Source organism: Erpetoichthys calabaricus, chromosome 8, assembly GCF_900747795.2.
Source record: "Erpetoichthys calabaricus chromosome 8, fErpCal1.3, whole genome shotgun sequence".
Classification (NCBI taxonomy): domain Eukaryota; kingdom Metazoa; phylum Chordata; class Cladistia; order Polypteriformes; family Polypteridae; genus Erpetoichthys; species Erpetoichthys calabaricus.
The window spans coordinates 78,920,372-78,947,474 of record NC_041401.2 but is presented as its reverse complement, the minus strand read 5'-3'; the positions used below and the strand labels follow the sequence as shown (position 1 = coordinate 78,947,474).

At 36.0% G+C, this 27,103-nt stretch overlaps 3 protein-coding genes across 8 annotated transcripts in view; 1 reads left to right on the top strand and 2 right to left on the bottom strand.

Annotated features, from left to right (window-relative positions):
* rcc1l (RCC1 like) overlaps positions 1 to 27,103 on the top strand; it is a 122,160-nt gene that overhangs the window by 7,946 nt on the left and 87,111 nt on the right. For 2 of the 5 annotated variants that reach the window (XM_051930949.1, XM_051930951.1), the window contains exons 6-12: positions 545 to 596; positions 817 to 901; positions 1,645 to 1,826; positions 2,008 to 2,095; positions 2,443 to 2,616; positions 3,053 to 3,138; positions 6,700 to 6,925. The exons of the other annotated variants lie outside the window; for them this stretch is intronic. In XM_051930949.1, the coding sequence (XP_051786909.1) occupies positions 545 to 596; positions 817 to 901; positions 1,645 to 1,826; positions 2,008 to 2,095; positions 2,443 to 2,616; positions 3,053 to 3,138; positions 6,700 to 6,777 (745 nt within the window). In that variant the 3' untranslated portion in view covers positions 6,778 to 6,925. Of the gene's footprint in view, positions 1 to 544; positions 597 to 816; positions 902 to 1,644; positions 1,827 to 2,007; positions 2,096 to 2,442; positions 2,617 to 3,052; positions 3,139 to 6,699; positions 6,926 to 27,103 lie in introns of those variants that run through there. 5 annotated transcript variants of the gene reach the window in all.
* Positions 1 to 27,103, bottom strand: part of styxl1 (serine/threonine/tyrosine interacting-like 1) — a 119,169-nt gene that overhangs the window by 44,336 nt on the left and 47,730 nt on the right. The window lies entirely within an intron of this gene.
* Positions 12,395 to 27,103, bottom strand: part of castor2 (cytosolic arginine sensor for mTORC1 subunit 2) — a 186,724-nt gene continuing 172,015 nt past the window's right edge. Inside the window, exons 4-9 of one of the 2 annotated variants that reach the window (XM_051930957.1) lie at positions 26,162 to 26,294; positions 24,133 to 24,256; positions 21,511 to 21,618; positions 21,074 to 21,156; positions 20,688 to 20,782; positions 14,652 to 15,402 (exon numbers count right to left, since the gene is read on the bottom strand). In XM_051930957.1, the coding sequence (XP_051786917.1) occupies positions 15,337 to 15,402; positions 20,688 to 20,782; positions 21,074 to 21,156; positions 21,511 to 21,618; positions 24,133 to 24,256; positions 26,162 to 26,294 (609 nt within the window). In that variant the 3' untranslated portion in view covers positions 14,652 to 15,336. Of the gene's footprint in view, positions 12,516 to 14,651; positions 15,403 to 20,687; positions 20,783 to 21,073; positions 21,157 to 21,510; positions 21,619 to 24,132; positions 24,257 to 26,161; positions 26,295 to 27,103 lie in introns of those variants that run through there. The other variant, XR_007935657.1, reaches the window with a different exon arrangement.

Genomic DNA, 27,103 nt, shown 5'->3' with positions numbered 1-27,103 from the left:
TGCTTTCAGCCTCCCTCTTCACAATGTAAGCGGCAGAGACGTGAAGTGGCCGGTACGTAGCGCAGGCGAACCCCCTAGTATATATATGTATGTATATATATATACACAGATATTTGCAGCTGGAGATCCACAAAGGGAGAAAATGAACCACGTATCATAAAGTAGTTTTTATTCCTGAGCTTTTAGCCCCTACCAGGGGCCTTCATCAGAGGATAATGCTTAGACTTACAAGAATCAACGGCAATATATAGCAAAAAATTACGGGTCTGGTTATTGGTTGTAAAGATTTTATTTATTATGAACATGTTTTTCTTAAGTTTGCATACACTGGATTTATGACCAAATGTCTGTTGATGGCGTTCTCATTTGATAGAGAGAGATATGTATAAATGTAGATATACAGTGTGAGGTCTGTATGTTGTTTTATATATATATATCTATAGTTTAGATATAGATCTAGATAGAGATATTTTATTCTTCTCTCTTAGCCACGTGTGAGATGCCTAATAGTGCTGTGTGTCATTTTTGTTGTCTCCTTGGACAGTGGCAGCCGTGTGATCCATAAGGTGCAGGGGTTTGACAGCAGAGTAGTTCAGGTAAGTCGTGAAATCACTGGGGATTTGGTGAGTAATGTTAGCTTATTTATGATGCACTATAACCACATGAGTAATGTTATGGACTGAAGGAAGAATGGCAGCATGAAGTATGAAGAGGAACTCAGTAATGTATTTTTAAAGATTGACTAAATGGAACAGAGTAAAGTGCAAATATTTCCATGTGGTTCAAATTATGTTGCCTCTTCTCTCTAATTTCTAGGTGGCTTGTGGGCAGGACCACAGCCTTTTCTTGTCTGAAACTGGCAAAGTATACTCTTGTGGCTGGGGTGCCGATGGTCAGACCGGTACGTTCTTTTAAAACAACTTCTGTTAGTATTACAGGTTGACCATTGGTTAGCTGTCCTGCCTCACAGATCGTGTTTTGGGTTCAAATCCCACATCTGATCACTGTCTGCACAAATTATTCCTCTTTCCTTTTACTCCACAGTCATGTCTGTCAGGTTATTTAGCAAATCTAAGTTGCCCGAGTGTTGCTGGGTGTGAGTGAGTGTCCTGTAATGGACTGGTGTTCCTTCTAGGATTGCTTCCTGCTTTACATCCACTGCTGCCTAAATACATGCCATCCCTGCTGCTCCCTGATTTGGATTGATCTAGCCTGAGAGTAGTGTGTTTTGTTTTGTTGTAGTTAGTATTGTATATGAAGCAATGCAAAGTCTGTTTAGTTTTTAAATTCATTATTAATTGGGGTTATGTTGTTCTAGTCACAAGGACCTTCAGAAAATGTTTATGAAAATAGCATAATGTATTATTGAAAATTAAAAGAACATGTCTCAGGAGGAGGATATCTGCTTACACAGTATATCCAATTATAAAATCAACTTTCATGCCTAAGAAAATCATTGTTTGAAATGGTCTTCTGCCCGCACATAATTGGAAACTGACATAAAATTTTATGCCACTGATTTTTTTCAACAAAGAGGTGGGCAGCCTGTGTTCCCTGTGTCAATTGAGCATAGGCAGCAGATGCCAAAGAAAAAATTTTGTACTTGTTTAATTTTTTTACTTCTGCTATTGTTTCGTATGTTAGGTCTCGGGCACCACAATATGACAAGTCAGCCTCAAAAGCTGGGTGGTGATCTGGAGGGTGTTCAAGTAAAGCAAGTGACAACTTATGGAGACTGCAGTTTGGCCATCTCCCAGGAGGGGGAGCTGTTTGGCTGGGGAAATTCAGAGTACCTACAGCTTTCTGCCATCACAGAGTCTACTCAGGTACTGTGCTGGAATATTTGGAAAGTTTAACCTGAGTGGTGAATGTAGGGGGCTGAGTTTTTGTAAGAACTTCTTTTAGTACTGTCTTGGCCTGTTGACCTTGCCAAATTCTTATCTTTACATGAATGACTGCAAATGCAAAGCCTTATATAAAATAATCGACTCACCTTTGTGCCTGTAGGTAAATATCCCACGGAGGCTGCCTTTCAGAGAGATGGGGCGAGTAAAGCAGGTAGCCTGTGGAGGAACCCAGGTGGCAGTGCTCAGCGGTGAGTCTCCTCTTCATTGCTGGACTGTTTAATCTACAGATGAGATGCCAGTCCTAGCCAAAGTGCAAAGTAAAACAGTCAACGTCAGCGCTCCGTATCTTTGACCCTTTTGTTGAAGTTTATTTATAATTCACATTTGCATTGTTTTCAATTCAGAGACAAGTCCCTTAACTTCCTTGAATTTGATTTACATGTGATGCCTTGTTAGCCCAAATTGTTACAAAGTTCAAATGAATATATATATTTATATCTTATGTTTTCGTGTGATGTATATTAATGGTGTTTGTTACTGTTTTCCACACCTTCTGTGGATGAACTGTCTTATATTATTTGTGTTTGTCCTGCAGAAGACGGTCATGTGTTTGTGTGGGGTTATGGAATCCTGGGTAAGGGTCCCAACCTGTCGGAGTCCAGAACACCTGAGCTTATTCCACAAAGCCTCTTTGGTGGTTCCGAGCACAACCAGGATGTTTTTGTGACTCAGATTCGCTGTGGACTCAACCACTTTGCAGCCATCACAGGTACAGAGCAGAAACATAGCACAAATAAAGTTACGTGTTGATATTCGTATTAGAAATCCAGCACTGACATAAGTTTCAGATTTTTTTTCACTAATATATTTTTTTTGTGGAGTAAAAAGAAAGTTTATTGTTTCTGCTAAGTGCCTCCTATCCATGTAAAATTTACTTAAGGGGTCACAGCTAGCAGGGTTGTCTGTGCACAAGTCTATTCAGTTGGTTTATGCCTGGTCAAAGGCCCCCAGCTGATAGCTTCGGTGGCTTTTAAAGGATTCCGACACCTTGGTGCCACAGGAACAGAACTAAAAAAGGAGACCCACAGTTGGCTGTTGCTAAAATTCTTTGCAACTATGCAATAATTTCATTCAGGTTTGAGCATCTCAAGTGTGCTTATGTAAAAATACAGTTATTCCTAAATGTTAATATGTTATTCTCACAGGCCGAGGTGAGCTATTCGTTTGGGGCAAAAATCTCCGAGGCTGTCTGGGTGTTGGCAGGCAAGATGACCAGTATTTTCCATGGCGGGTAAGAGATTTTACCATTTGGTAATTGGGTGTGCAGATACTTTTTTGATATTTTTCAGCTTACGATTCCTCCAGTTACATACAGTGCATCTCCATAATTTTTCTAATATGGTTTTCCAGCATTCCACTGGCTAAACACGGTAAAGGTTTTGGCTGACAGTCATTCCCAGACCATTGACCCTTGGTTGCTGAATTGGTATATGTATATTTTAAAATTTGATACAATATTTGGCATGTATGGTATGGACAGTAAAGCCTCCACATCTGTTATGAGCTGACCAGGACTTGAAAAAAATGTCAGTACGTCTAACACAGCTAATTAAAAAAAAAACAAGTCCAGTATTCAGCATAAATGAGTACACCCCGACTCCCCCCAACATAAAGGTCTAAATTATTAATATTACAATTCACAGAAAGAGAAACAAAATTTAAATTTATTAAACATATACCCCGCTCAGAAAGATGTCGCCCCAATGCCTGTTAAATAAATTACACAACATTGCCTACCTCAGTAAGTGCATCCTTGTATGTAATATTCTAGTATTCTGTGACACTTCTCGGCATTGAGTGTACAAGTTCACGGCGTATTGTCATGTCTACCTTGTTCCACTCCTGGAGGGTGACCTCCTTGATGTTTGATGGGGAGTGCCCCACAGGTGCTCAGTAGGACTGAGGTCATGTGACAAACTTTGTCACTCCAGCATTTTCCCTTTGTTCTCCCTTAAGAATGCAGGAGCGGCTTTGGAAGAAATTTTGTGGTCATTGTCTTGTTGAACATTTACTTGATGACCTATCATGTGGAAATTTTGCAGGACATCTGTGCCTTCATGGTACCAGTGAAGTAGCACACTTCTCCGACCCTTTCAGCATTTCCCCAAACAGGAGCTCTACCAGCACCATGCATCACAGTGGGAACCATGCCCTTCTCATTGTATTCCTCCCCCTTGTGATGCCATACGTTTTGGGTGCCATCTGTTTCAAAAAGATTGATTTTGATCTCCTCAGACCAAAGAATGGATTCCCAAATGTCTCTGCCTTTGTTAATATGGAACTTGGCAAAGACTAAACAGGTCTCCTTGTGCTTTGCTTCAGCAGTGGCTTCCTGCATGGACGCCAACCATGCACTTCACTTCTGTGCAGGCTGCATTTGAATGAATGGTGCCAGTTTGACTTTCCACCAGCTCTGAGTCCCATGCAGATTTCTTGTGTTTTTCTCTGTAAAATACTTTCATCATGAGGTGACAGCGTATGACAATGACCTGAATACTTCAGGGTGATTGTCACAAGTCCATACTGTAGCTGGCCTAATAACAGTAATACACAGTTCTGCTTGTACCATTGTCTTCTTCATTAATTAGTTCAACACTTTTCAAGTCAAAGTTATTTCTTCACAATCATGGTATTTATTAACTTTCCACATAAAACTGAGTTGTAAAGTGAAGCCTTTTTTTATTTAATAAACTTTAAAAATACCTTTGTCTTTTCTTGCAGCTTACAGTGGGGGCGTAAGGTTACACAGGTCCATAGATGAGCTAAAAAGCCTTAAAACTTAGTAAATACGTCCAGTTTGAAGCAGAAAAGGTGTTTAACTTAAGAAAACAAAAGGAAACTAGAAATAATTATTTTATCCCTGATTCTTAGAACTATTTTTCTTATAGCAAGAATACACTTCATGTGTGATTGTCTGTTTACTGTTGCTGGAGTTTAGATGTAAATAAGGAAGTTAATCAGCACGAATAACCAAAGTGTCTGAAGTTGTTAGAGCAATTTTGTCTTTCAAAATAAATTGTTTGAAAATACTCATATCCAGGGTATAAACACACTTATAAAACAAAGCGTTTATAGTTTCCAAAGACTTCCTTCTGGTAACCACAGTACCTTAAAGCTATGGCTTGCAGCCCTTTGGTTGAATGTGAAGAGCTACTGAAGGCAGACCTGCCATAAATAAGAATCTCCTTACGGTCACACGGATCCCTCATGAATCAGTGTGTAAAATAAGCATTTAATATGCAAAAAGTAAGATCAATAAGCCGACTTACTCTAATGAGAGCAGCCCATTTGGTCCTTCAGGTGTTGATCGTTTCTTCCACTTCAGTTTTGGAAAATGGAAAAAAGTCTCCAGAACTCTGTGACTGAAGATAGCTGAAAATGTGTCTTCATCAGTAACACAGTGCAGCCTCACTTAACAAGGTGGCCTCATCCCCTCAGCAAGGTGGAAAGCAGCACTCTTCCTCAGTGGCCATTACTTCATATTTCTAACACCAATCGCCACTTGTTTGTTGCATTGCTATATCTTCCAGTTGCATGTTTTGCTCTTTCTGTCTCCCTAATTCTGCTCTCCGTCTGTTCTTTCCTCTGGAATTTGTTGGAGTTCTTACCAATATATTCTGGCACATTTAAATGTGATTCAATGATTATGCTAAACATATCCTCATCTTCATAGTCGGACATCTTGCCAATTTAAAATAATTGCTTACTTGTATAAATTACGACAGAACACTTTCCAGAAAGGAACTTGTTCTTAAAATGATAATAGCGTGTGTGGCATTCATAAAACAAGTGAAAGGAAACTGAGCCCCCCGGGGGGATGAGAGGTTGTGGTGTTGGGGAGAGACAATCGGCAAGGTGAGGTGCAGATCCGTTTTCTTTTAAAATGGCCAACTCTCTCAAATATTTTATTTCTTTCCTTTCTAAAGCTACACGGATACATGGGTTTACAATGCATGTATAATACAAAGCGGCAAATTAATATCCAAAACATTCTTGCCTTAAAAATTGGATGCATTTGGTAAGTTTAACCCATTTAATGTTTGTACCATTCAGCTCCATTGTAAACTGCAAGAACAAAGTATTTTTAAAATTTATGAAAAACGCTTCACTTTAGAATGTAATTTTATGTGGCAAATTACTACATACCACTCAGGTGAAGAAATAACTTCAATTTGAAAGTATCTCACTTATCCTGCAGCTCTCCAGACACTTCTGCCCACAGTACGTAGGTGAAGTACGACTCTTAATCGAACGTGAACTGATCCTAACAGTGTGAGTGCGATGGTCCAGCAGGCTCATTTCATGATCAGGTGCTCTTGCGTAGCCTCAGCAAACACAGGCTGGAGCTTCCTTATATAGTTTTGAAGAAGGTGTACTCATTTTTGTAACATGGCCTTCTATCAACAAAAACTTTCCTGATTCTAATTGACTTGCCTTACTGGTACCCGGTGCACCAGTGGTGTTGACACGCTGCCATCATATATAAAGAGAGCGAGCTGGATTTGTTAGCTTTCAGAGGGGGGTGTACTCCTTCATATTGAGTACTGTAAATTTAAGAAAATATGCCAGTGTTGACCTTAGCAGCATTAAAAGAAATCCTATGGTGTTTTATGAACTTTGCAGAGTTTTGGTAAAAGATCCTGCAAATGTAGGTATTGTTCCATTCAGACACACACACATACATGCCATTTAATTGCTTCACTAACTTTAACTGTCACAAATGCAAAGCTCATTAAGTGTTTCAGACACTGTGGAGCCAAGTGTGACTTTGGAGACATATGATGTGTTTCAGGTGACTTTGCCAGGGGAGGTGGTGGATGTTGCATGTGGAGTGGACCACATGGTGGCAATTGTCCAGTCGCTACTCTGAGAGTCCACGGGAAGACGAGTTCTAAGAAGTAGCGGCTCCCAGACCTCCAGCTCAGCTCTTATGTGTGCCTTTTTATGTTGTATGAAGATAATGTTTGTAAAAGTGTTTGGTTATATTATTTTATAAAATAAATGCTGCTGAAACAAAAGGATGAGATGCTGTTGCCTGATTTTGTTCCACTTTTTTCCTCTTCTGTCTGCTGGTGCTGTTGTATTACCTTCTTTGCTATATTTGCACATTTATAGTTTTTTCTATTTTATGTTTTCAGTTTTGTATTGTCTGGCACTGCGTTGCTGGCCCTTTTATGCAGAAACTTCTTTTCAGTGACAGTAAAGTTGAATTGAACTGTAGTAAACCACCCAAATGACACAATAACTCAAAAGAGTTGGCCGATTATTAGATAGATGCCCCTTACATACAAGGGGCACATGTTCTCAAACTTTTGATTTTTTTTTCCTGTCAGTTTTTGCCTTTACTCAAATTTTAGTGTAAACAGAAGTCTTGTTTGATTGTATTGTCATTAGCTTTTTTATTTCCTTTTGTACATGACATTTCATTTTCAAACCTTCACTCTTGTGCCCACTAATGAACTACTACCTTGATTTGACACGCAAGTTGCCGATTTGAAGACAGTAGTGTAAAGTTCTTCTGTCTTTAGAGTTCCACAGACTTTGAGTTTGCCTGCTGCAGTTCACTAAACACGTACAGATGTAGGCAGTTAGTTGAAGAAATCAAGTTGATCTGCAGTGAAGAGCTGATAATTCATAGTGAAGTGTTCACCCGTCTCAATGGCCAGTAGACTAGAAGTCTTGCAACAGCATTCAGACTCGGGAACAACACTTCAAAAGGCAGGTTTACAGTTGTGAGTACATAAAACACAAGAGTTTATTATTGTATTATTACTTTATTAATTATTGTATCATGTATTTGTGTTATTTTATTATTATTATTAAAGTGTGTTTGAGTGTAGCAAGTAGACTACAAGCATGTGTAAAAAAAATAAATAAATAAAAGGCCAGCAATGTGAGCACTTACAAGTTGTACCTAAGTGCACTGTGGCATTCTTTTGAGTTAATAGAGTTAACAAAGCTATTGTAATAATCATAACCTGCATGTCCTTTTCCATATGAACTGTAATCCTACTTTTGGCCCACCACTGTATATTAAAATGAGTGTGTATGGCATACTGTTCAAAAAAATGGCGTACTGGCCTGCCACTGACTTCTTAACCACTACACAGCACATCCCGAGTAAGAAAGAAATACAGTAGATGGCCTGGGAGTGCTGCCAGTGAGGCTCAGTCTGGCATTACAGCACTTAGCATTTGATTTCTGGGTGATATTTGGAGAAAATCTGACATATTTATGAGAAGACAGTGTCATCTGCTACAGTTTTTATCTATGCATGATTTTATATTATTGAAATTTGCTTTATACATGGAAAAGAAAAAGGGCCGATTTAGTAAGTTTGAATACTGCAAGTTATAATCCAACACCATTTGTAGTGATGCAGTCATTAATGCGAACAAAGAAACTCTCTGGAGTTTGCACATTGTTCCTGTGGTTGCTAATTTCCTCCTGCATCCACAAGATGTGCATTTTAAAGTGTTCTGTCACCCAGAATGAATGAGCGTGCCTTAGAGTCGCTGGCACCCTTTGTGCCATCACTCCACTACTGCACCCAATACTGTCTGGGTGGGCCGTGGCCCACCCAGAACACTGTCAGAGAAACCGATGTCAAAAAATAATTTACAGTGCCTGTAAAAAGAATTTACCCTTTTGAGTTTTCACATTTTTAATTATAAAACATTGAATCATCGGGGATTTCATTTGGCTTTTTTTTATACTTGTCAACAGAATAATTGTCTTTACAATGGGGGAAATGTTAAAAGTTTTTGTATCAAATAAGAGTTGTAATATTTAACTTTTTTTTTTTTTTTTTAATTACAGGATAATTAGACAAGCTGTAGCTTTTAAGTGAACAAACTGTGTGACTAAAACACGGACATCGAACTCCAGGCCTGGAGGGCCGCAGTGGCTGCAGGTTTTCTTTCTAACCCTTTTCCTAATCGGTGACCAGGTTTCACTGCTAATTAACTTCTTTTCCCTTCAGTTTAATAGCCCTGTTCTTAAGGATTTAGTCCTCTGAATTAATTCTTTCCATCATTAAATGGTAGCCAAACAGAAATGAGACATGAGTTGACAGATGACCAGCCAAATTGGGGCTTCAAACTCCAACCAGTTTCAATCCAACCAATTTCTTAATGAGAAGCCACTTCTTGCTGTTATTTAAACTCATTATTTAATTCCTCAGCTTGTTGCTGCTCTCATTCAGCTACAGCAGACATTTCCAAAACTGTTGATTTTCATTTTTTTCTAAAAACACCGCCAAAATGTTTTCGTGACCTTGGAGATAACCTTACCGAGACCTCCACCTTTCTTTATTTTCAGATATTGTGTGATGGGCACAGGTGAGCTGGTCATGTGGCGGCTTGTTTTGGGTCTCATTGTTTGGCTGCTAATTAAGGAAAAAGAAACAAGGAGCCGTAGTCAAGTTATATAAGCAGCCAAAAATGGGTCACTAATGAAGAAAATGGTTAGAATGAAAACCTGCAGCCCTACAGGATCAGAGTTTGACACCCCTGGACTAAGACTATAACTAAAGTTGGGCGAGAATGACAACAAGAATAATGTCTAAGCTACACAAGGATAACAATCTTAGTATCCTGAAGTGGTGAAGTCAGAGTCCAGACCTCAATCCCACTGAGAATTTGTGGCTGGACTTGAAACAGGCTGTTCACTCACAATCACTATGCAACTTGATAGAGCTTTAGTAGTTTTGCAAAGAAGAAGGTAGAAAACGTGTAGTGTCCAGATGTACAGTGCTAACAGAGAGTGTCCACAGGCATCAAGGTTGTCATGGCTGCCAAAGGTAACTCTGCTACTGTAGATACTGACTTGAACATTTGTGCAATCAATTATTTTGTTTTAGATTTGTCATTAATTTGGATCACTTTGCAGAGATGTTTTCACGTTGACATTAAAGCCCAATTAAATCCAGTGTTACTCAATGTTATAACACAATAAAATTTGAACACTTTCCAAGAAGTCAGTACCTTTTTATAGGGTCTGTACATACTGATTATTTACGGGACCCACATATTCCAAACAGCAGACATGGGGAATTGGAACTTCCCTGCAAAACTGAATAGAACACAATAATCATGCACATGCCCACACTCACCCATACCAGGCCACATTACAATTGCCATTTCAAGTGTCATTTGGACCTGGAGGAAGACCCACACAGATATGGAGAGAACGTGCAGATGGCACACCAACAGTAACCAAGAATTTGAACTCTACTACACTACTGAACCACCACTCCAGTCACTTCTTGTGCTCCAAGTAAATTTATGTGGTCACTTTTCATGACATGCTAGAACCCTTCACTTGTTTCTTATTTGTTTACCTCTTGAAATGCAAGATCTCAGTTGCTGCAGGCTCCACTGACTGACAGCACCTCTCGTGTAGACCACTGCCTCTTTTGTAAAAACTGTAATGAGATCACAATGAAGCATCCATTTTCCTCATATGCTTTGTTGTAGTTAGGGTCACTGGATATGCATCCTTCTCATGCTATATGGTTAACAGAACCTGCATAACCCCCAGAAAAGCAGTAACAAGATACTTTTAGTTTATACTCATACAGTTTTTATTTTCTTTGTATTTGTCACCAAAAGGTAAAATAAGCAAATCAGAGAAATCAAAGCACACCAGCATTTTTCCTTGAGAAACCAATACATACATACCCACAGATACCTGGACAAGCGGGTAAAGGTTTCTTTTATTTCTCACTCACATGTTCTGTCTTGGAAATGTTAACTGTAATGGTGACTTGTATCCAGTGGGTCAGTTAGTAGTGTTTTACCTTCCTTATATTTTTGCATTTATCTAAAGTGCAGCATATATGCATTAACTTTCAGAGTTATAAAACCTTATCTCTGGGGCTTCTAATTCGAACTTAAACCAAAACACAGCTTATTGTAAAAGGCAACACATTCAATTTGGACTTGTGTACAATACATAAATAATTCTCTAGCATTGTGGGAAAATAAAGATAAAAAGACTGATCTAGAATACTGTTAAGAACACTCCTCTAAACTAGGGAGAGTATTTGAAAATTTATCACCACTACAGGATGCCTTAGTACCTAATGCAAAGAAGAGCACACCTAGGATAGGAGGCCATCACTGCTGTTCCCACGGTCTACATCAGTACATTTTATCAGATGACAGACTTGGTCAAGCAGCCTTTCTTGATATGTTTGATTCCACCGATTCCCTTTCATCACTCAAAATCTGTAGTTTTTCCTTTGCCTGTTTAATAAAATAAGAGTAAAACAGAACATTCATGCTTTACTGTCATTAACTGACAACATTTTAATCAACTGTTTGAATTGTTACTTTTCTTGGATTCTTTAAGTCTTAACATTAGCTAATTAATTTCCCCGTGGGCATTCTGGGCAAAGGGTATTAATGTTACTTCTACCAGGACCCACCTTAAAGTGACTACAATTCAATTACCCAAGCTCAGTGTGGCCTAGTAAAAATGTCATTTGTCAAAAGAGAGGCCCTCACTCCCATGCACTGCAGGATAACACCCATGTTACTTGAAAACGCCACGAGACGCATCAAGGTAGACGTGACAAATTGACGTAACCAGAAAATGATCATCAGGAAACCACCCTAAATAATCTGCCCACAGGTCTCCATCACAATGGTACTGTGCACCAGCTTGGCACAATCTGGGCATAAAGGACACTGTAAGTGGAAACACAATGCAGGTTCTGTATTTTAGAAGACAACAGGTGAAAAGAAGGGCTTTTGATCTGGAATGAATAAAAATTAATCAAAGATACAAACATACCATGAAATATGATAAAGATGGTGTGTTTAAACTTTTGCATCTGATGTTTAATATTTATACTCTTTAAAACTGTAATTCTATATAGACTAATTAAAAATTAATACTCTGCAATTTGAATTTCTTTAACTTCATGTACTCATTATATAAATTTACATCATGAAAGATGCTTTTGGCACACTACTGCATTTATTTTTATTCATGTCTAACACTTAGTTTGTTGAGTTTGTTATTGCCTCTACATGAAGAGAGTCTGGAGGATTCATACTGCATTTTAAAATATTTTGAGTTAATTTTTATAAAACAAAAAATTAAACTTTCAAGTGTAAACCAGACATTAAATGAATGTTAAAATCATATTGTCATATGATATTTTAAATGTAACACGTATAATGTTTGGTTGAAACCATCCTTTGCCCACTGTTGGTTCAGCTTGCCACCCGCTATGCTGAGCATATTCTTTTAGAATGTGTTCTGCAAATCCGATGACCGCTTTATTGCACTCAAGTTAGCACAGACCTGACCACACACACCTCATTCCAGACTATAGCTGTGCATAGCAGACAACCATCAGCTTTTAATTAATGGAACGTTCAATGTAACATACAAAATTTCTAGTCAATACCTAAATGTGAATAAGAACAGAAAGACTTTTTAGAAGTCAATTGACACTTAAGATTCTCTTATGTTTATCATTTATGGAATTATTAAAACTTAACATTTCAGCTAACTTCTATGTGCCAACAGTCAGCAATGTAGATTTAATATTCACATTTTGAATATGTCTGAATATGTCCCTGTTTTAAAATAAAACTTTAAAAAAGCAAATAGCAGTGGAAGTAAACACCGTACCTTATTTTTTTGAAACAATAAACTCTTTCACATTTTATTTCCATTAGCATCTCAAAAAGCATTAATTGCTTTGTTACAGAGATCTCACAAACAGGATTACCTGTTGTTTTTGTGTTCAAATATAAGTTTTAAAATATAAATATTAAAAGGCTGCTCTGTTTTTTTTATTGAGATGGTTATTTTTACAAGAGATTATTTTGTTTTTCAGAATTCCTAGTTAAAGTATCCTGTTTCTGTTCACAGTCTGTATGAAGTGCAAAGGCATGTTTGTGCTAGCTCTTCTAAGATATCCTGAAAAGCTCATTATTGCTACCATGGCTTTTTATACAAAGAACTGGTGTTATTAATTTATATTTGAATTCTTTTTTCAGTGAATGATGTGTGTGCATTACAAAACTTTCAAATGTTAAAAAAATGAGAATGAATTACCAAATTATTTATCACTGATATGATCCCTGTATATAGACTTATTAACTTTTAACAAAAAATGAAACCCCTTTTCAAATGGGGAAAAATGAATATTAGGTTGGATGATGTAGAAGAGGCTTGTGGCCAAAGACCACTTAATAGTTAAAGCTATATGCTACTGTCAAAAGGAAAAAAAGTTTCCTTCACATTTAGAAATTTTAAACTGCATGAAAGCTTGTTTTTGGGGTCTGAAAGTGTTGACTCTCACTCTCAAAACTGCTCAGTTTCTGTAGATATTTAATTTAATCTAATTAATATTTTATATAAGGGTCACATTTCATTCTTGCTACTGTGAGTAGACTACAACATATTGTGTATATGAAACTCATGAATTAGCTTTCTTTAGTTGTATTACTGTTAAAGCAACATGGACAACTTAAAATACTGTCCCCTATGCCCATTTCTTTTATTTGCCTCTTAAAGTAATATGTGCATTACTTGTTATGTCAATATTTTGGAGCAGATTTATAAAATATAAGACATTGTCAGGCACTTTAAAGGGAAGCAAGCCATTCTGTAAAGAACTTACTTATCCAATGTAGCTAATAAAAAGGGTACCAATTTTATGTACTTAATGTATAATTTTTAGAAGGATTCAAATATATTCTAAACATACAAGGAACTGGCAGTGTAAAAGGTAAAATGTTAAATAATGTGTGTAAAAAAAAAAAAAAAAACAGAAGATGTAAATGAACATTTTTCCAAACCAGTTAGGATGCTATAGAAACCTAATTCAAGAATTAAAGGATAGATCTGGAATCTAATTAGAAAACTGGAACAAAACTAGCAGCTGTTATTGACGATCTTGTTTTGGCACCTAAAACGGACAATACTATCCACAAAGACATTTTTGATCATAATGTGTGCTAGTGCAGCCCCATAATAAATTACATTCTGTCCCCATCAGTGCAGGACAATAAACTACTAAACATCAGAACATTGGACACCATTTAAAAAGTGCAGAATTTCTTCCATTTTAATGGACTATATGATGTTTTCAAGTTGGCTGATAGGTAAATGCATCTTCTCTGCATTATCTATAATTTTTGCTTTTATGTTTATCCGAGGAGGTACACTGTATTTTAACTCCTCCTGTCATTTTGTAAAGAATCCTGTCCTGAACAATATTTCTCTCTTCTACAAGATGCACACTGTGATAGGGAAGCTTTGATTGCTTATTAAAACACCAATTTATAGTATAAACTGTCCAAATCAGGTGAGAATTAAGCTATTGTTGGTCTCTGTTCTGCTTGACAACCTCATTCTTAAAGCAATCTGATGAGAAGCAATGGCACAAGCAGAATATGCAGAAAAGTAAAGCACACAGTACATGGCTACAAGGTTGTCAACTTGTGTTGAATCACATTAGAAAACGGCTTGAGTATTAGTCAGACTGACACCCCGATTCTTTTGTAAATCATGCTTTGTTAGACTAAACACCAGCACCGTACTCAACTCTGAGAACTGATATGTTGAGTCTTATTTGCAAATAACAATATTCAGTACCAGCACTTAGTTGTTTTTTTTCCTTCTTTTTGTGTTCTATTTCCAGTTTTGAAAATAACCTTCAATTTACCACCAGAGTTGCATGTTAGCTTTAAGTACACAAGTTTTCACATGTCAAGGAGCCCGAGCCTAACAAGTTATTTATTCAAATCTCTGTTATCCTAGCATATGGCTTCATTAAAAAAATCTATGAGTATTTTAGATTTACTCTAAAAATATCAATCTCTTAATTCAACCACATCTAAGCCCTCCCCAAACTAAAATAATTCAACACTGTCTGGTTTTCTCTGGGGACAGCTGGTCAAGTCTGTGTATTCAGTAATCCAGCAACAAAGCCTCAGATATAAAGTGCAGACCAGGGCCTGAGCAGTTTCCTTTGGCTGATCTCCCCTTTGGAAATACCAAGAAGTAGAAAACACCGAGTAGAGAGGAGAAATAAGACCAAAACACAAAGAATAGGCGCTTTTTCCCTCCATTCCAAATCTCCCTCTCAGCCCATCTTTCCATGCTCTTCAAAACAGGCAAGTTGGTACGGAAGGTCATCTTATTACAAAAACAAAGGCGATATGGAGGGAATTGAGCAACATTACAGTAATATTAGCTTTGGGCTCAGACAAGTGTGGCAGACTAGCACAGTTTGGAAGGGAGTGCAGAGCTGGGTAGATAAGGCCTTTTTGTCTGTTTTGGCCTTTTTTTCCTTCTTCGTTCACATAGCCTCTTGGCACTTTTAAGAGTGTTCAGTCTTTTATAGATAAAGAGCTGTATAGCAGAAGGCTACCCTTCCCTCCTAAATTGCCACCACTTCTCTTTACTTCCGTTGATCACTGCTGGTCTGCAAGGCGCTGATTACACTTTGGATGTTTTCTTCAGGGACCTGTTGGATGAAACAGAAACATAGGAAATTCTATTTAAACTAGCAAAGTCATATTCCAGTTCACTTCAGTAATTAACATTTATATTTTTAATATTTAAGGAAAAAAATGGTTTCAAGTTATTCTTGCCCTTAAGAGCTCTTTGATATGCTAATTTTGTTATTGTGTTATAATCTCCGTAACCAAGCATATTTTTGAACAACAAACAGTACATAATCACTTTTAAACAAGCAGTTAACTCTGATACAAATATCTTCACTGTTTGATACTAACATAACATGAGGTCTGCAAATCTATTCAATGGAGCACTACAGTAAAGGACTGAACCTACAGTCTTCATGTATTTTGCTATTAGATCATGCTGACAGATTGATTACATTGAAGCAAAAAATATCACATTTAAAATCATTTACATCTGTTCTCCATTTACATTGAAGCAAAAATATGACACATTTAAAAAACAAAAGACGCTTATGGAGAGGTGCAAAGGAATTTAAATTGGGCCAGGATTACAAGTTTTTTCATAAGCTTTGTAATGCAAGCACCTATGCATTATTGTGTGGTACTGACAGTAAGGTATTCCTGTGTATTATTTATGTGCGGTAAACTGGTGGGTGAGTGGGTGTATGGTAGTTTACTGACTGGTTCTAAACTTATACTTGGTTGTTATACTGTCCAGAAAAGGGGGTCTGTATCCACATAGCTGGGTGTTGCTTTTTTCATAATTCTCTTTTTTCAGTTTCACACTGCCCTTGTAACTAACTCCCATTTCATATAATGATTATTAGATTAAATTCCCATTCTCTCCACCATCATACTGAACAGTCCACTCACTCACTCTGCAAATTATCCTTAGACATGCATCTGGTCAACTCTTATTTGATAAGCCCAACACCCCTCCCCACAAATTCTTAATCCAGACTAAAATTAATTTTCATTTCCCAGTTGCTTGTCTCAGCAATTACAAATGCTTTGCTTACTAATCTTGGCTTTTGTTATCAGTTTTACTTTCAGTTACTTTCATTGTGTCCCATACTCTAGGGATTTAGTAGCTTCCTGCTGCAAAATGTCAACATTTTAGAAAAACAATTACAAATTACTGTAAAATGTTTAATGGATTCTACATTGATTATTGATTTTGCTACAAAATATTTAATCAAACAAACACGGACAGGGTGGCTCAAGAGTGCAATATACAACTTTGCAAAAGGTTTTGCAACCAGTCAGAAAAAATAGCAATGGCATAGTGGAGCCAGGGAATTAATTATTAACTACTCTCACCAAAACAATTTTTTTCCTCCTCAAAATACCAGAGTTTGAGATCCACTGCACACAGGTGCAATTCTAATATGATTAACACTAAACCAAGCAAGATGCCACTTACAAGAGGTGACTCATTTCAATTACTTCTATTTCAGTCAAAACCAAATTCGGGCTCCTTAACTATTATATTAATGTTAAAGGTTTTTCAATTTTATTCAAAATTATTAAATTAAAAAAAATCTTCCTTTTCAGAAGCCCAGGGCTTCCCCAAACTCCTTGAGGAAGTAGCTTTTATATTAGACCCCTCCCACTGTATTTAAGGAAGCTTTGGAGTCTGTATACGAGGGGGGACCCAAAAATAACCGGAATTTTGTTGTTGTTAGTTTATTTATTTATTTCCGGTTATTTTTGGGTCCCTCCTCGTATAAGGAGAGGCCTTCAGATCCTGAAATCCTCCCATCTAAAAATCTCTAAATTATAAAATAATAAAGTTCAAGGTCCAGAACATAAATTCTGTTATTTCCTACATAAAATGTATACTTTGATTAACTAAAACAAGATAAGGAGCCTTCTTGATTTCTTTAATGCACTCCAATTTGTAACTGTTAGAGAAGATACTTACACAGGACCTGTAATCAGTCATCCAAAAAGTAATCTGCAATATCAGGAAAGTCTGACCAGGTGGGACTGACAAGCTAATGAAACATTGAATTAAATAACTTGTTAACAGCAGCAACTGGGTTCTAATGTGGATTATTAGTTGATGCAAAACCCTACAACTACTGCAGCCTTCGAGGACTAAAACTGGAGCTAGAATGCAGTTCCTAAGTCAAAATATCCGTGTCTATGTAACAGAACTCAGTAAAGTTTAATAAACGAGAAAAAGAGTGCAAGAAAGAGAGATTCACAGTACAAGAACACAACACCTTTATGCTTTAATATCCATATGATGATGAGAAAACCCAATATACAACATTATGAGGGTATTTTAACTTAGAATGCACATCAAGGTAGCTACAGAATGCATGGCATGAGTTTGCTAAATAATATGAGACAAATTAAGCATAATGTGTGGAATTTTACATTTAGATCAGAGGAGAAATGCATGCTAGCAACTAGGACCTTACTCTGCCCTGACAATAATAACTTGTTCCTGCCAATCAAAAACATAATCACAAAAAGGAGGGCACAAAAACAAAAACTTTATCTTTTGTGTATAACATGAAATAAAAAAAAAAATAGCAATGATAGGAACTGAAACAGACAGTCAAATTGTGGTCTGCGCTATAAAGGCTTTTATAAAGGCATTGAAAACTATAAACATACTTTTAATATAGTGAGATAACTTTTAGATTTTATGTTTTAAAAAACATCATTTTAGACAGAATTTTCTTTGCAAAGATCACAAAAAACCAAGAAAGAAATTAAGGACAAAAGCACCGACACTGTATGCTACTACCAGAAGATTGGAACTAAGGGTCCATCAACACGAAGGTTGTTTCTGATATTGTACCTGATATTATACTTTTGAAGGTCATTAAAAAAAAAAAAAAAAAAACTAAAGGAGAAATATCACACCACAAAAATCACAGACATAAAACTGGTTTAAGCACAGTGTAGATGCATCATGTTGCACAAATCTCTTCTGAAAAGATAAAATAATTTTATCTTTGCAAACAAAAATGTCTTTCTACAAAGATGAATCCTTTACTTCAAATGTTAAGTAATACTAGGGGGCTTTGCCCCCTGCTCGCTTTGCTTGCCAACCCCCGTTTTTGTTTTTCCGGATACACACTTTTAAGATTTTTTTTCTTTGAATTGTTGCTATTTCATTAGTTTCACTTTTATTTCTGAACTTCTGTAAAAAAAAACAATATTTGGAATCTTTCAAGTCCCAATGTGCTCAATCTTTTTAATGAGGTCAGTGAGACATGTGTTTAATGACTTTGTAGCATAATTCAGAACAGGTTTCTCTGTTTAGAATTTCAGCACAGACAAAACGATCTACATCATCAGCAGTTAATCTTTTTTTTTTGCAAAGTAACCAATAAATGCATGTGAGGTAAACTCCGTGTTTGAAATTCTCTTGACTTAAACTTCAAAGCCTTACAATATTTACATACTTCTGACATATCACCTATGTCCATATATTCGATCGCTATTCGCCCTTTCGTTATTTCTCCGAGTAATAATTTCTCTTTCTTTGCGCTAATGCAATGTTTACTTTCTTTGTTTTGACAGTCATTTTTTTCTGCTTTCATATTCTGTATCTTGCTCTGCATGTGTTTCGCACCTACGTTTTTTTTGAGGCTTTTGAATTCCAGTTTTCATTATCTCTAACCTGCTCTGCATGTGTTTGGCCCCCTTGTTTTTTAACCTCTTTATGACGTTTTACTTTGTTTTCTACTCTTTTATTTCTGACCTCGCTTTTTCCTGCTTTTGTTTCAATGATACCTGGTCCATGGTGATTATTTTCCCTTTTTGAGTAATAATTTCCGTTTGTTTGTGCTACTGCGATCTTTACTTTCTTTTTTTTTTTTTATACTTTCTAATTTTCCTACTTTCATATTCTTTAACTTTCTCCACATGTGTATCACGCCAACGTTTTTTTTTTTGAGCCTTTCAAGTTCCATTGCTTTCATAATCTCTAACCTGCTCTGCATGTGTATAGCGCCAACATCCGGATTGGACATGCTTTTTTTTCAATTCCACTTGTTCCAAGCTGATAATTACTTTTCTTATTTTCTGAATTTGCACCTAGATTATTCTTCTTCTTTTTTGTCTCTCCAACGCTTTTGAGTCTCTATTCTCTACGCTGCTTTCTTCTTCGCTTAGTCATCTACGTTTCATCTATAACGTATTGTCCTTATACGATTTATATGCGCTGGATCTGTGTGGGCTCAAAGCCAAAACACGACTGAGTGTGTTGCCCGCCCCTTGCTCTTATTTGGTTGTAAGTAGGGCGTGTCTTGCAAGAATCTCATGTTCTATGTCATCGCGAGACAGTCCTGGGTCAATCTCTTGGCACAAAGTCTCATGTTTAAGGTCCCTGCGAGACGCTCCATGACCAGTCTCTTTCTTGCGGGTCTTTTAAGTGTCTTCCGTGATCTTCACGTGAAGATCACATCTCGACGCCCTACTGTTTCTCTGCAGGATTCTTTTTTTTTTTTTTATAATAGAGAGATTTACTGTCAAAGCTCATTTTAACACATTACTGTGAAGTGACACAGTTTTTGAAGGAATAAAAAATGCCTTTCTTGACACAAATATACACAGTGTTAAGACAAAATAATGTTAGCAGTCATGTCTCATTGCATAAAGTATCAAGGCATGAACTTTTTGTTATAAGAAGGAATACTGCAAGACATGTACATAATTTGGTAATTGTTAACATTTTTCCAAACTTGCATATTTAACAAGCAATTACTAGTCTGAACCCTGCTCAGGCACAGCATGACTATGTCAAAAATCTAAAAAAAAAACTTCAGGTATGTTATATTATGTAAAAAAAGTTCCTGTGAATGAAAACAATTACAACATACTGTATTTACACAGCTTAACAACACACAATACTATAAAGACAACACAACCATCTACTGATAACAACACATTTTTTTACAAAAGGTATTTTTTAAACAAACCACATTATCAAAATCTTTAAAAATAAGGAGATATGTTATTTTAAAACGATATTGTCTAAAATATGATTTCTGTTGTTGTTTAACTGGTAAAGAAAATTAATTATGCAGGTTACATTTTCCATGTATTTTAGTGCTTATATTTATTTAATGCCCAATCATGATTTGAAAAGAGCAAATAAGAATTTAAACTACTTCTTTAAGGTTCCAAATATTTAAGAAAGTGATTTTGCTCTTTTTAAATTAATTTTATTGATCCACATTGAAAAGGTCACTTTGACGCTCCATCAGGTCATTTTACAGCATACCCTATTCAAATTATTCAATAAATTCACTGATCATTACTGCTAAAAAAATAAATATATTCAAAGAAAAGAAAAACTTACCAGTGCATGGTCAAACTTGAAAGTGCTGATATAATAAGCAGGAATGTCAGCAGCAGCAAGAGGTTCAGAGATCTGGGCCACTATTCCACACTCATCTGGGGGTGGGGAGGTAGCGTTATGTGAAATAACCAAAAAGTGGAGAAATATGTAAACATATATTTTAACTTATGAAACTGACAGATGACATTAGGCTCAGGACAGTTACAAATGGTGAACTGACAATTTTCTCTTTGCAAGTAAACCCATACAACCTGTTGCTGGGACATTTTATTCCTATGCAGACATTTACCTTCTAATAGGTAAAACTATCATTTACTGCAACCAAGAAACACCATATAAAATGTTAAATAATTTTAACACCAAAGGAATTCTAACATGTAGCGTACCGAATCCAAGTGGCTGCCCTCCAATTCGCACCATTTTCCAAAGTTCTCCTGAAGCGCTTGTGAAGAGAACGTTGTTGGGGAATCTAACAAAATATTTTAAACATCAGATGGTGGAATAAGAAAGTTACAATAGACCTAGTACAGTACTGTTCTGCATACTGCCTCTTCAATCTAGAGTTGCCAGTCTAGTTTCAAGTCAAGTTTAGAGTGAACTAAGACTTAAAAGACAGATAAAGAAGTTCTATGAAAACATTTTAAAATTTTCAGTGGTCCAAATAATAAGACAATTTTATCATTTTTGGAAGAAAACTTAAAAATGATGTACCAACAGAAACTGTGACAGGAAAGCAACATGTCTCCCCTCCTCACAGTTAGTCCTCCTCTCTCTCTCTCTCTGTCTCTTAACACTCCCTCCTCAACTATAAGGCCTATCTCACCTCTGTTGAGTCTGCACATCCATGACCAAGGAAATGTAGCCCTCTATCAAAGAAAAGGAGAAAAAACGAATATGACCAGAATCTTCTGCCACTGCTGATTCTTTCATTCTGCAAAAAATATTTAGGATGTGGATTACTGGTTTTGTAACTGTACAAGCAATAAGTATCATATTTTTAATCAAGCAGAAATAAGTTGTTTATAAGAAATCCTATCTCTATGGCTTTATTATAAAAATTACACTAAGGAGACGAAAAATCAAATTGTGATTGTTTTTTTTTCCATATGGTACAATTTATGCAGCCTATTTCTCATTTCAACAGTTTATACAATGAATCTTCCATCAATCTTGAAATACCCTTTGTTCAGTTAAGCAGTGATGCAGTCTAATTTTGTTTTTCCTATCAGTAAGAAATTTTTTGATATCTGTATGAATATTCAATCTCTAATATAGAAAAAAGCAAAGCATGAGTATATTTCAGTAAAAATGATGGATAAGTAAGTAATTTATAAAGTTTTGGATGTGTCCAGACACCTTTGGACAGCACTCCACATGCATGAGTAGTCTGCGGTCATTCCAGTAAATACAAAATGCTCCTGAGACCACATATTAAAAAGCTACTCCTTACTAATGTTGCATACAAAAGGATTCTTTGGACATAAGGACAGCAGCAACTTCACTAGTCAGTGCTACTGCTCAAGTACCATCATTTCCTTTCCATACCAGTGTGTAATGGCTGAACTATGCAAAACAATTTTTTTCCAATATATGAAAGCATGGTTTAAAATATTTTGCGATTCTACGATTAATTAGGAATAAAATAAGTGTTCCATAGACATGTCTCAAAACATTCAGAATGAAAAAGGCCTCCAAAATGTGGTCTTCATTGAAAAATTCTGGATCCAGCATAAGATGCTGAGGAATTCCCATATTCTATAGTAAAAAATATAACAAAGGATAAAAAATTCTTATAATCAATACTATCTGCTTCGAACAGAAACACTTCCTTCCTGTAATTCACTCACACACCCAATAAGAGACCTTTTAAAAAATATTTCAAACAATGCATTTGTTTGAAAACATTTTTAGTATGTCACTGCATAATGTCTGTGTCTTTAGTGCACATGCACAATGTAACAGCAGCACCAACACTAAATAATAGCAAAGAAAAAAATAGGTATGTACCGAACTTTCCATCACTAAAAATACTTGGTCAAAAATGGTGTGTTCAGCATTCGGTCTAGTGAGTAAACATGCAGAATTTTTTTGACCAAATGTATGACACTGCATTATTGATCGACACTGGTTATGGATGATGCTTTGAAACAATATCACATGTTCTAGGAGGAATAAGCAATATGTCACAATAAATTGAACTGTAGGGCAAGGCTGTCACTTTTAGAAGAGAAACAAGCAGTAGTGACCTATCAAGTTAAAACACAATGTTTTAACTGAAGGAAAAGCAAATAGACATGGAAGGGAGAAGGGGGGAAAACTAAATTGTGACACAGAGTAATGCTATTTAAACAAGCTGGGCTTAATAATCAAAATGAATCCATATGAGTTGCTACTCAAGGAATAGATAAAGCACCCTGAAATGCTAACTCCACTCACATTTTATGACTGTTTTATATTATTATGTATAAGTTATTGGTTTTCAATTCAGTTTTTAAAAAATGTTCTCTTTGAAGAGTATTTTTCTTCAACTTATAATTCAATTTAACTAGAAAGCATAAATTAAAAGGCTAAAAAAACTGATAAAATATATTTGACATTCAGTATTTGGCCCAGTGTTTCCTGGGATTCAGCTTCAGCTAAGAATTTTCATTTTGGTTCACCCTATGGCCACTGCTAGTTTTCCCATCTTGTATACAAAAGGTACACCCACAGGTAAGTATGTCAGGGAATCTGTGGGGACAGGTTTTGTGTGATCAAGATGATGAAGAATGTGGCAATTGTCAACACTTTTTAAAATTCTTTACCCTGTGCTAATTATTGCACAGAATCAAATAGAAATAAAGAAAAAAAAACGCTACGTCTTAACTTTATTAGATTATTGACAACTGGTGATAAAAACACAGGTGGCTGTTGAATTACCAATTTATACTTTTGCCAATATTTTAATAAACTATATATAAATTCTAAGTTATTATGACACAACTAGTGGGATAAAATTCTTAAAATCAATCAACTATGCTATACATCTAAACCTTGACCATAGTCTATAATTCACTGTCTGAAGAAAGTTCATTGTTTCTTTTGGTACAGGACATAGTGATTACTCAGTTCAAAAGACTACGACAAACTAGTTGTGCATGTTGTAAACACCAGGCAGCTCTTCTGGATAAGTACAAAACTGTCAGAAAGTATTAATTTATACAAGTACTACAAGATACAATCCTAAAATGACAAGTAAAGACTATTTAATTGACAAAAACACCTTTGGTTCTTTGGATGTTAGAAAAGTCTATGACAAAAATGTTAAATACCTGGGCACAAATGTTATCATAAAGACATACTGTACCAAAGATTTTACTGTAATCAATTAAGAAGAATTTTTGGTAAGTTTGTTTTCACAAAGTAAGAAGCTTCAAAAAATAACCAAGCAGAATAAAGCACTTACCCTCCAGAATAAAACATAACATCCATCAGCAAAGTGGCAACAGAGGGCAGTGTTTCGGGGTCAAGGCTTGTCACACAGAACATATTGCTGGGACTGGACAGTGGATGAATAATAGGCCTCTGAACTGTAAACAAACATAAAAGCATTAAGTATGCTACAAAAAAAACCCAAAAAACTCACATTTCCCAGCTGCAGATTCATTTCCAAACATGCACATACTCAGCAATATCACCAATGGAAATATATTTGTACCTTTCTCTTTATCCCCTGTTCTACCAATATACACAATTTTATGACAATAAATAACCTATTACACACACAAACACATACATATCTATCATTAACAGGAAAGCACTTTTATACATGTTCCTTTTATTTTGTATTTGCAATATAATACATATAGCAAAGCAAAATGGTATTTTTCTGCTCTTGGGAGTATTTAGGATCATTTTTTTCTATTGAGTGCCCAGTTGCGTTCATTTGCTCATTTTTAATTTCTGCCCAATTACCTGAACCCAATCCAAGTTATAGAGTAACTGCAAGATTTAACGTTACCCAGCAACAAAAGTCATGTTGGAAACCATTTGAGAAAAGGAGCTTTCAGTATCCAAGACCTTGGATTTGCATTTGCAGTAAAACACATGCTTTCCATTAAACTGTACACTGTCATATGAAGACCTTAAACGTTTCAGATGTTAAAAATAAAAACCCTTTAAAACAGAACTATAGACAGATAGTGGTAGTCAAATAGAACCTGATACACAAAAATATATAAATACAACACACAGAGATGTCTTCAACTACTAACAAGAAAGTACCCAACATTCTGAGATACTCTGTTGGTTGATATATGAACTGTCCCTAAAACAACCAGTCTCAACTTGTTTTTTATTTACTAAAGATATCATCAGGTTTGAACTTCATAGCAACATTCAGCCACCAGTAAACTTGATAAGACAAGGGCTGAAAGCCACCCGTGTCACCTTTATATTTAAATTTATTTCTGTTGTTTGTTGGAACCTTAAATATAGGAAAGAGAGAGAAAACAGACTTGAACTAATGTGAGAAGTGAACGGATTTTGATATATTCAGATGTATGATGAACACCAAATTATAATATCTAAATGTGAAATTATGTCCAATTTCTTCCCATAAAATTCACCTTAAATCACTACACTTAGCATTTTATAAAATAATTAGAATGTTTACAATGGAAATATTGAACACCCCTACAAGTTTTAAGGTTTAATTTATAACCTTTAAACATTCCAAAAATGATGCCTAATATAACTTCAAGAATAAATTATTTTTATTGCCATTACGTTTCTAAATTAATATTGAACACAATAAAAATGTTGTTTTTAATATACTGGAGTATTTAATCTGGTACAATATGTATTTCTTAATTTATTTTATATTTGGTTTCTATCAGATCAGTGCCAAAAAATGTACCCAATTAGGTTGTGGAAAGTATTCAGTACAATAAATATAAAAATGCAGTGATTCCTCAGAAATATTAATCCCAATAATGCTACTATAACACCTTCATAATTGGGACAAACTGTGAGTGGTTTCTAAGCCTTCACTGAAGATGAAGTCTAATCACTGACAAGTTAGATGAAGTAAAAATACATAGCAAACTGTAAAAAAGCTCCTTATTTTATTCTGTACTATTTGTTTATTTGCTTACTCTCAATATCACACAAGGTAACTGTATAAAAAATTGTTCAGGGTATTGAAGGCAGCTAAAAGTGAATGCATCCAAATTATACTAATTAAGAACCTGATCTTAATTTCCATACAACATCTTTTCTTAGCTCATAGATCATGTTCCTCCTGGAATTCTGGCCCTGTTTCTGCACAACTTGATGCAGACTGATGCATCTTCACCAAAGGCTTAGATGGTATGCGAGTTTTACCACTCCATTACAATAAAGTAATTCAATATTTTATTTATTCTAATAAATAACCTGGAATGATGAATTTACAGTATAGGAAAAAACTAAAAAAGTAATGATGATCTCTATACCTAGCTTGGGCTTCACGAATCCATTGGTTACTGCCAGGCTGTTAGCTGCAACTGTCTCTCCATTGATAACACGCAGTAGTGTAAACTCCGCGGCCAGGGTATGCATAACCAAAGGCAGGTCCCGTTCTCGTACCTTGATCATAAGAAATACCAAAACAATAAAAATGCTGGCAACTGGCAAAAAATGCTAAATATTTCTTTGTGAGAACTAACCACTACAAGAGCAAAATGAAGTTATCCCTAAAAAAAAAGGAAGGCTGCAGGAGAAGTCAGTTCAATAGCTGCAAAGTAGTCCAAGTAAATATTTATTTTAATGACTAATAATAATAATAATACATTTTATTTATATAGTGCCTTTCCCATGCTCAAGGCACTTACAGAATATAATAAAGAACGGCAGAATATACAGTATATAGCATTGTACAAACCAGATAATAAATAAAGAAGATTAAGACAGTAAATTCTGAAAAAAAAAACAGACAACATAATTGATGGTCTAGCACACACATACAGGTTACATTGGCATCTTGACAGAGAAGTAAACTGAGAGAAAGGTAATAAAGTCAAGTAGAGCTAAAAGCCTTCCTGAACAGATGAGTTTTGAGTTGTTTTTTAAAAGAATTCATGGAGTCAGCTGACCTGATTAATTTTGGTAGGTCATTCCAGAGTCTGGGCGCTATACAGCTGAAGGCCCTGTCACCCATAGAGTGTAGATTAGTGAGGGGCACAACACGATTACCAGAATCAGAGGACCTTAGCGGGCGGGCAGGCACATAGTGATGGAGGAGGTCACTGATGTAGTTTGGCGCGAGGTTATTTAAAGCTTTGTAGGTTATTAGTAGGATTTTATATTCGATTCTGTAGGACACAGGGAGCCAGTGAAGACGGAGCAGGATGGGTGTGATGTGCTCGCTGCTGCTGGTTCGAGTAAGGACTCTTGCA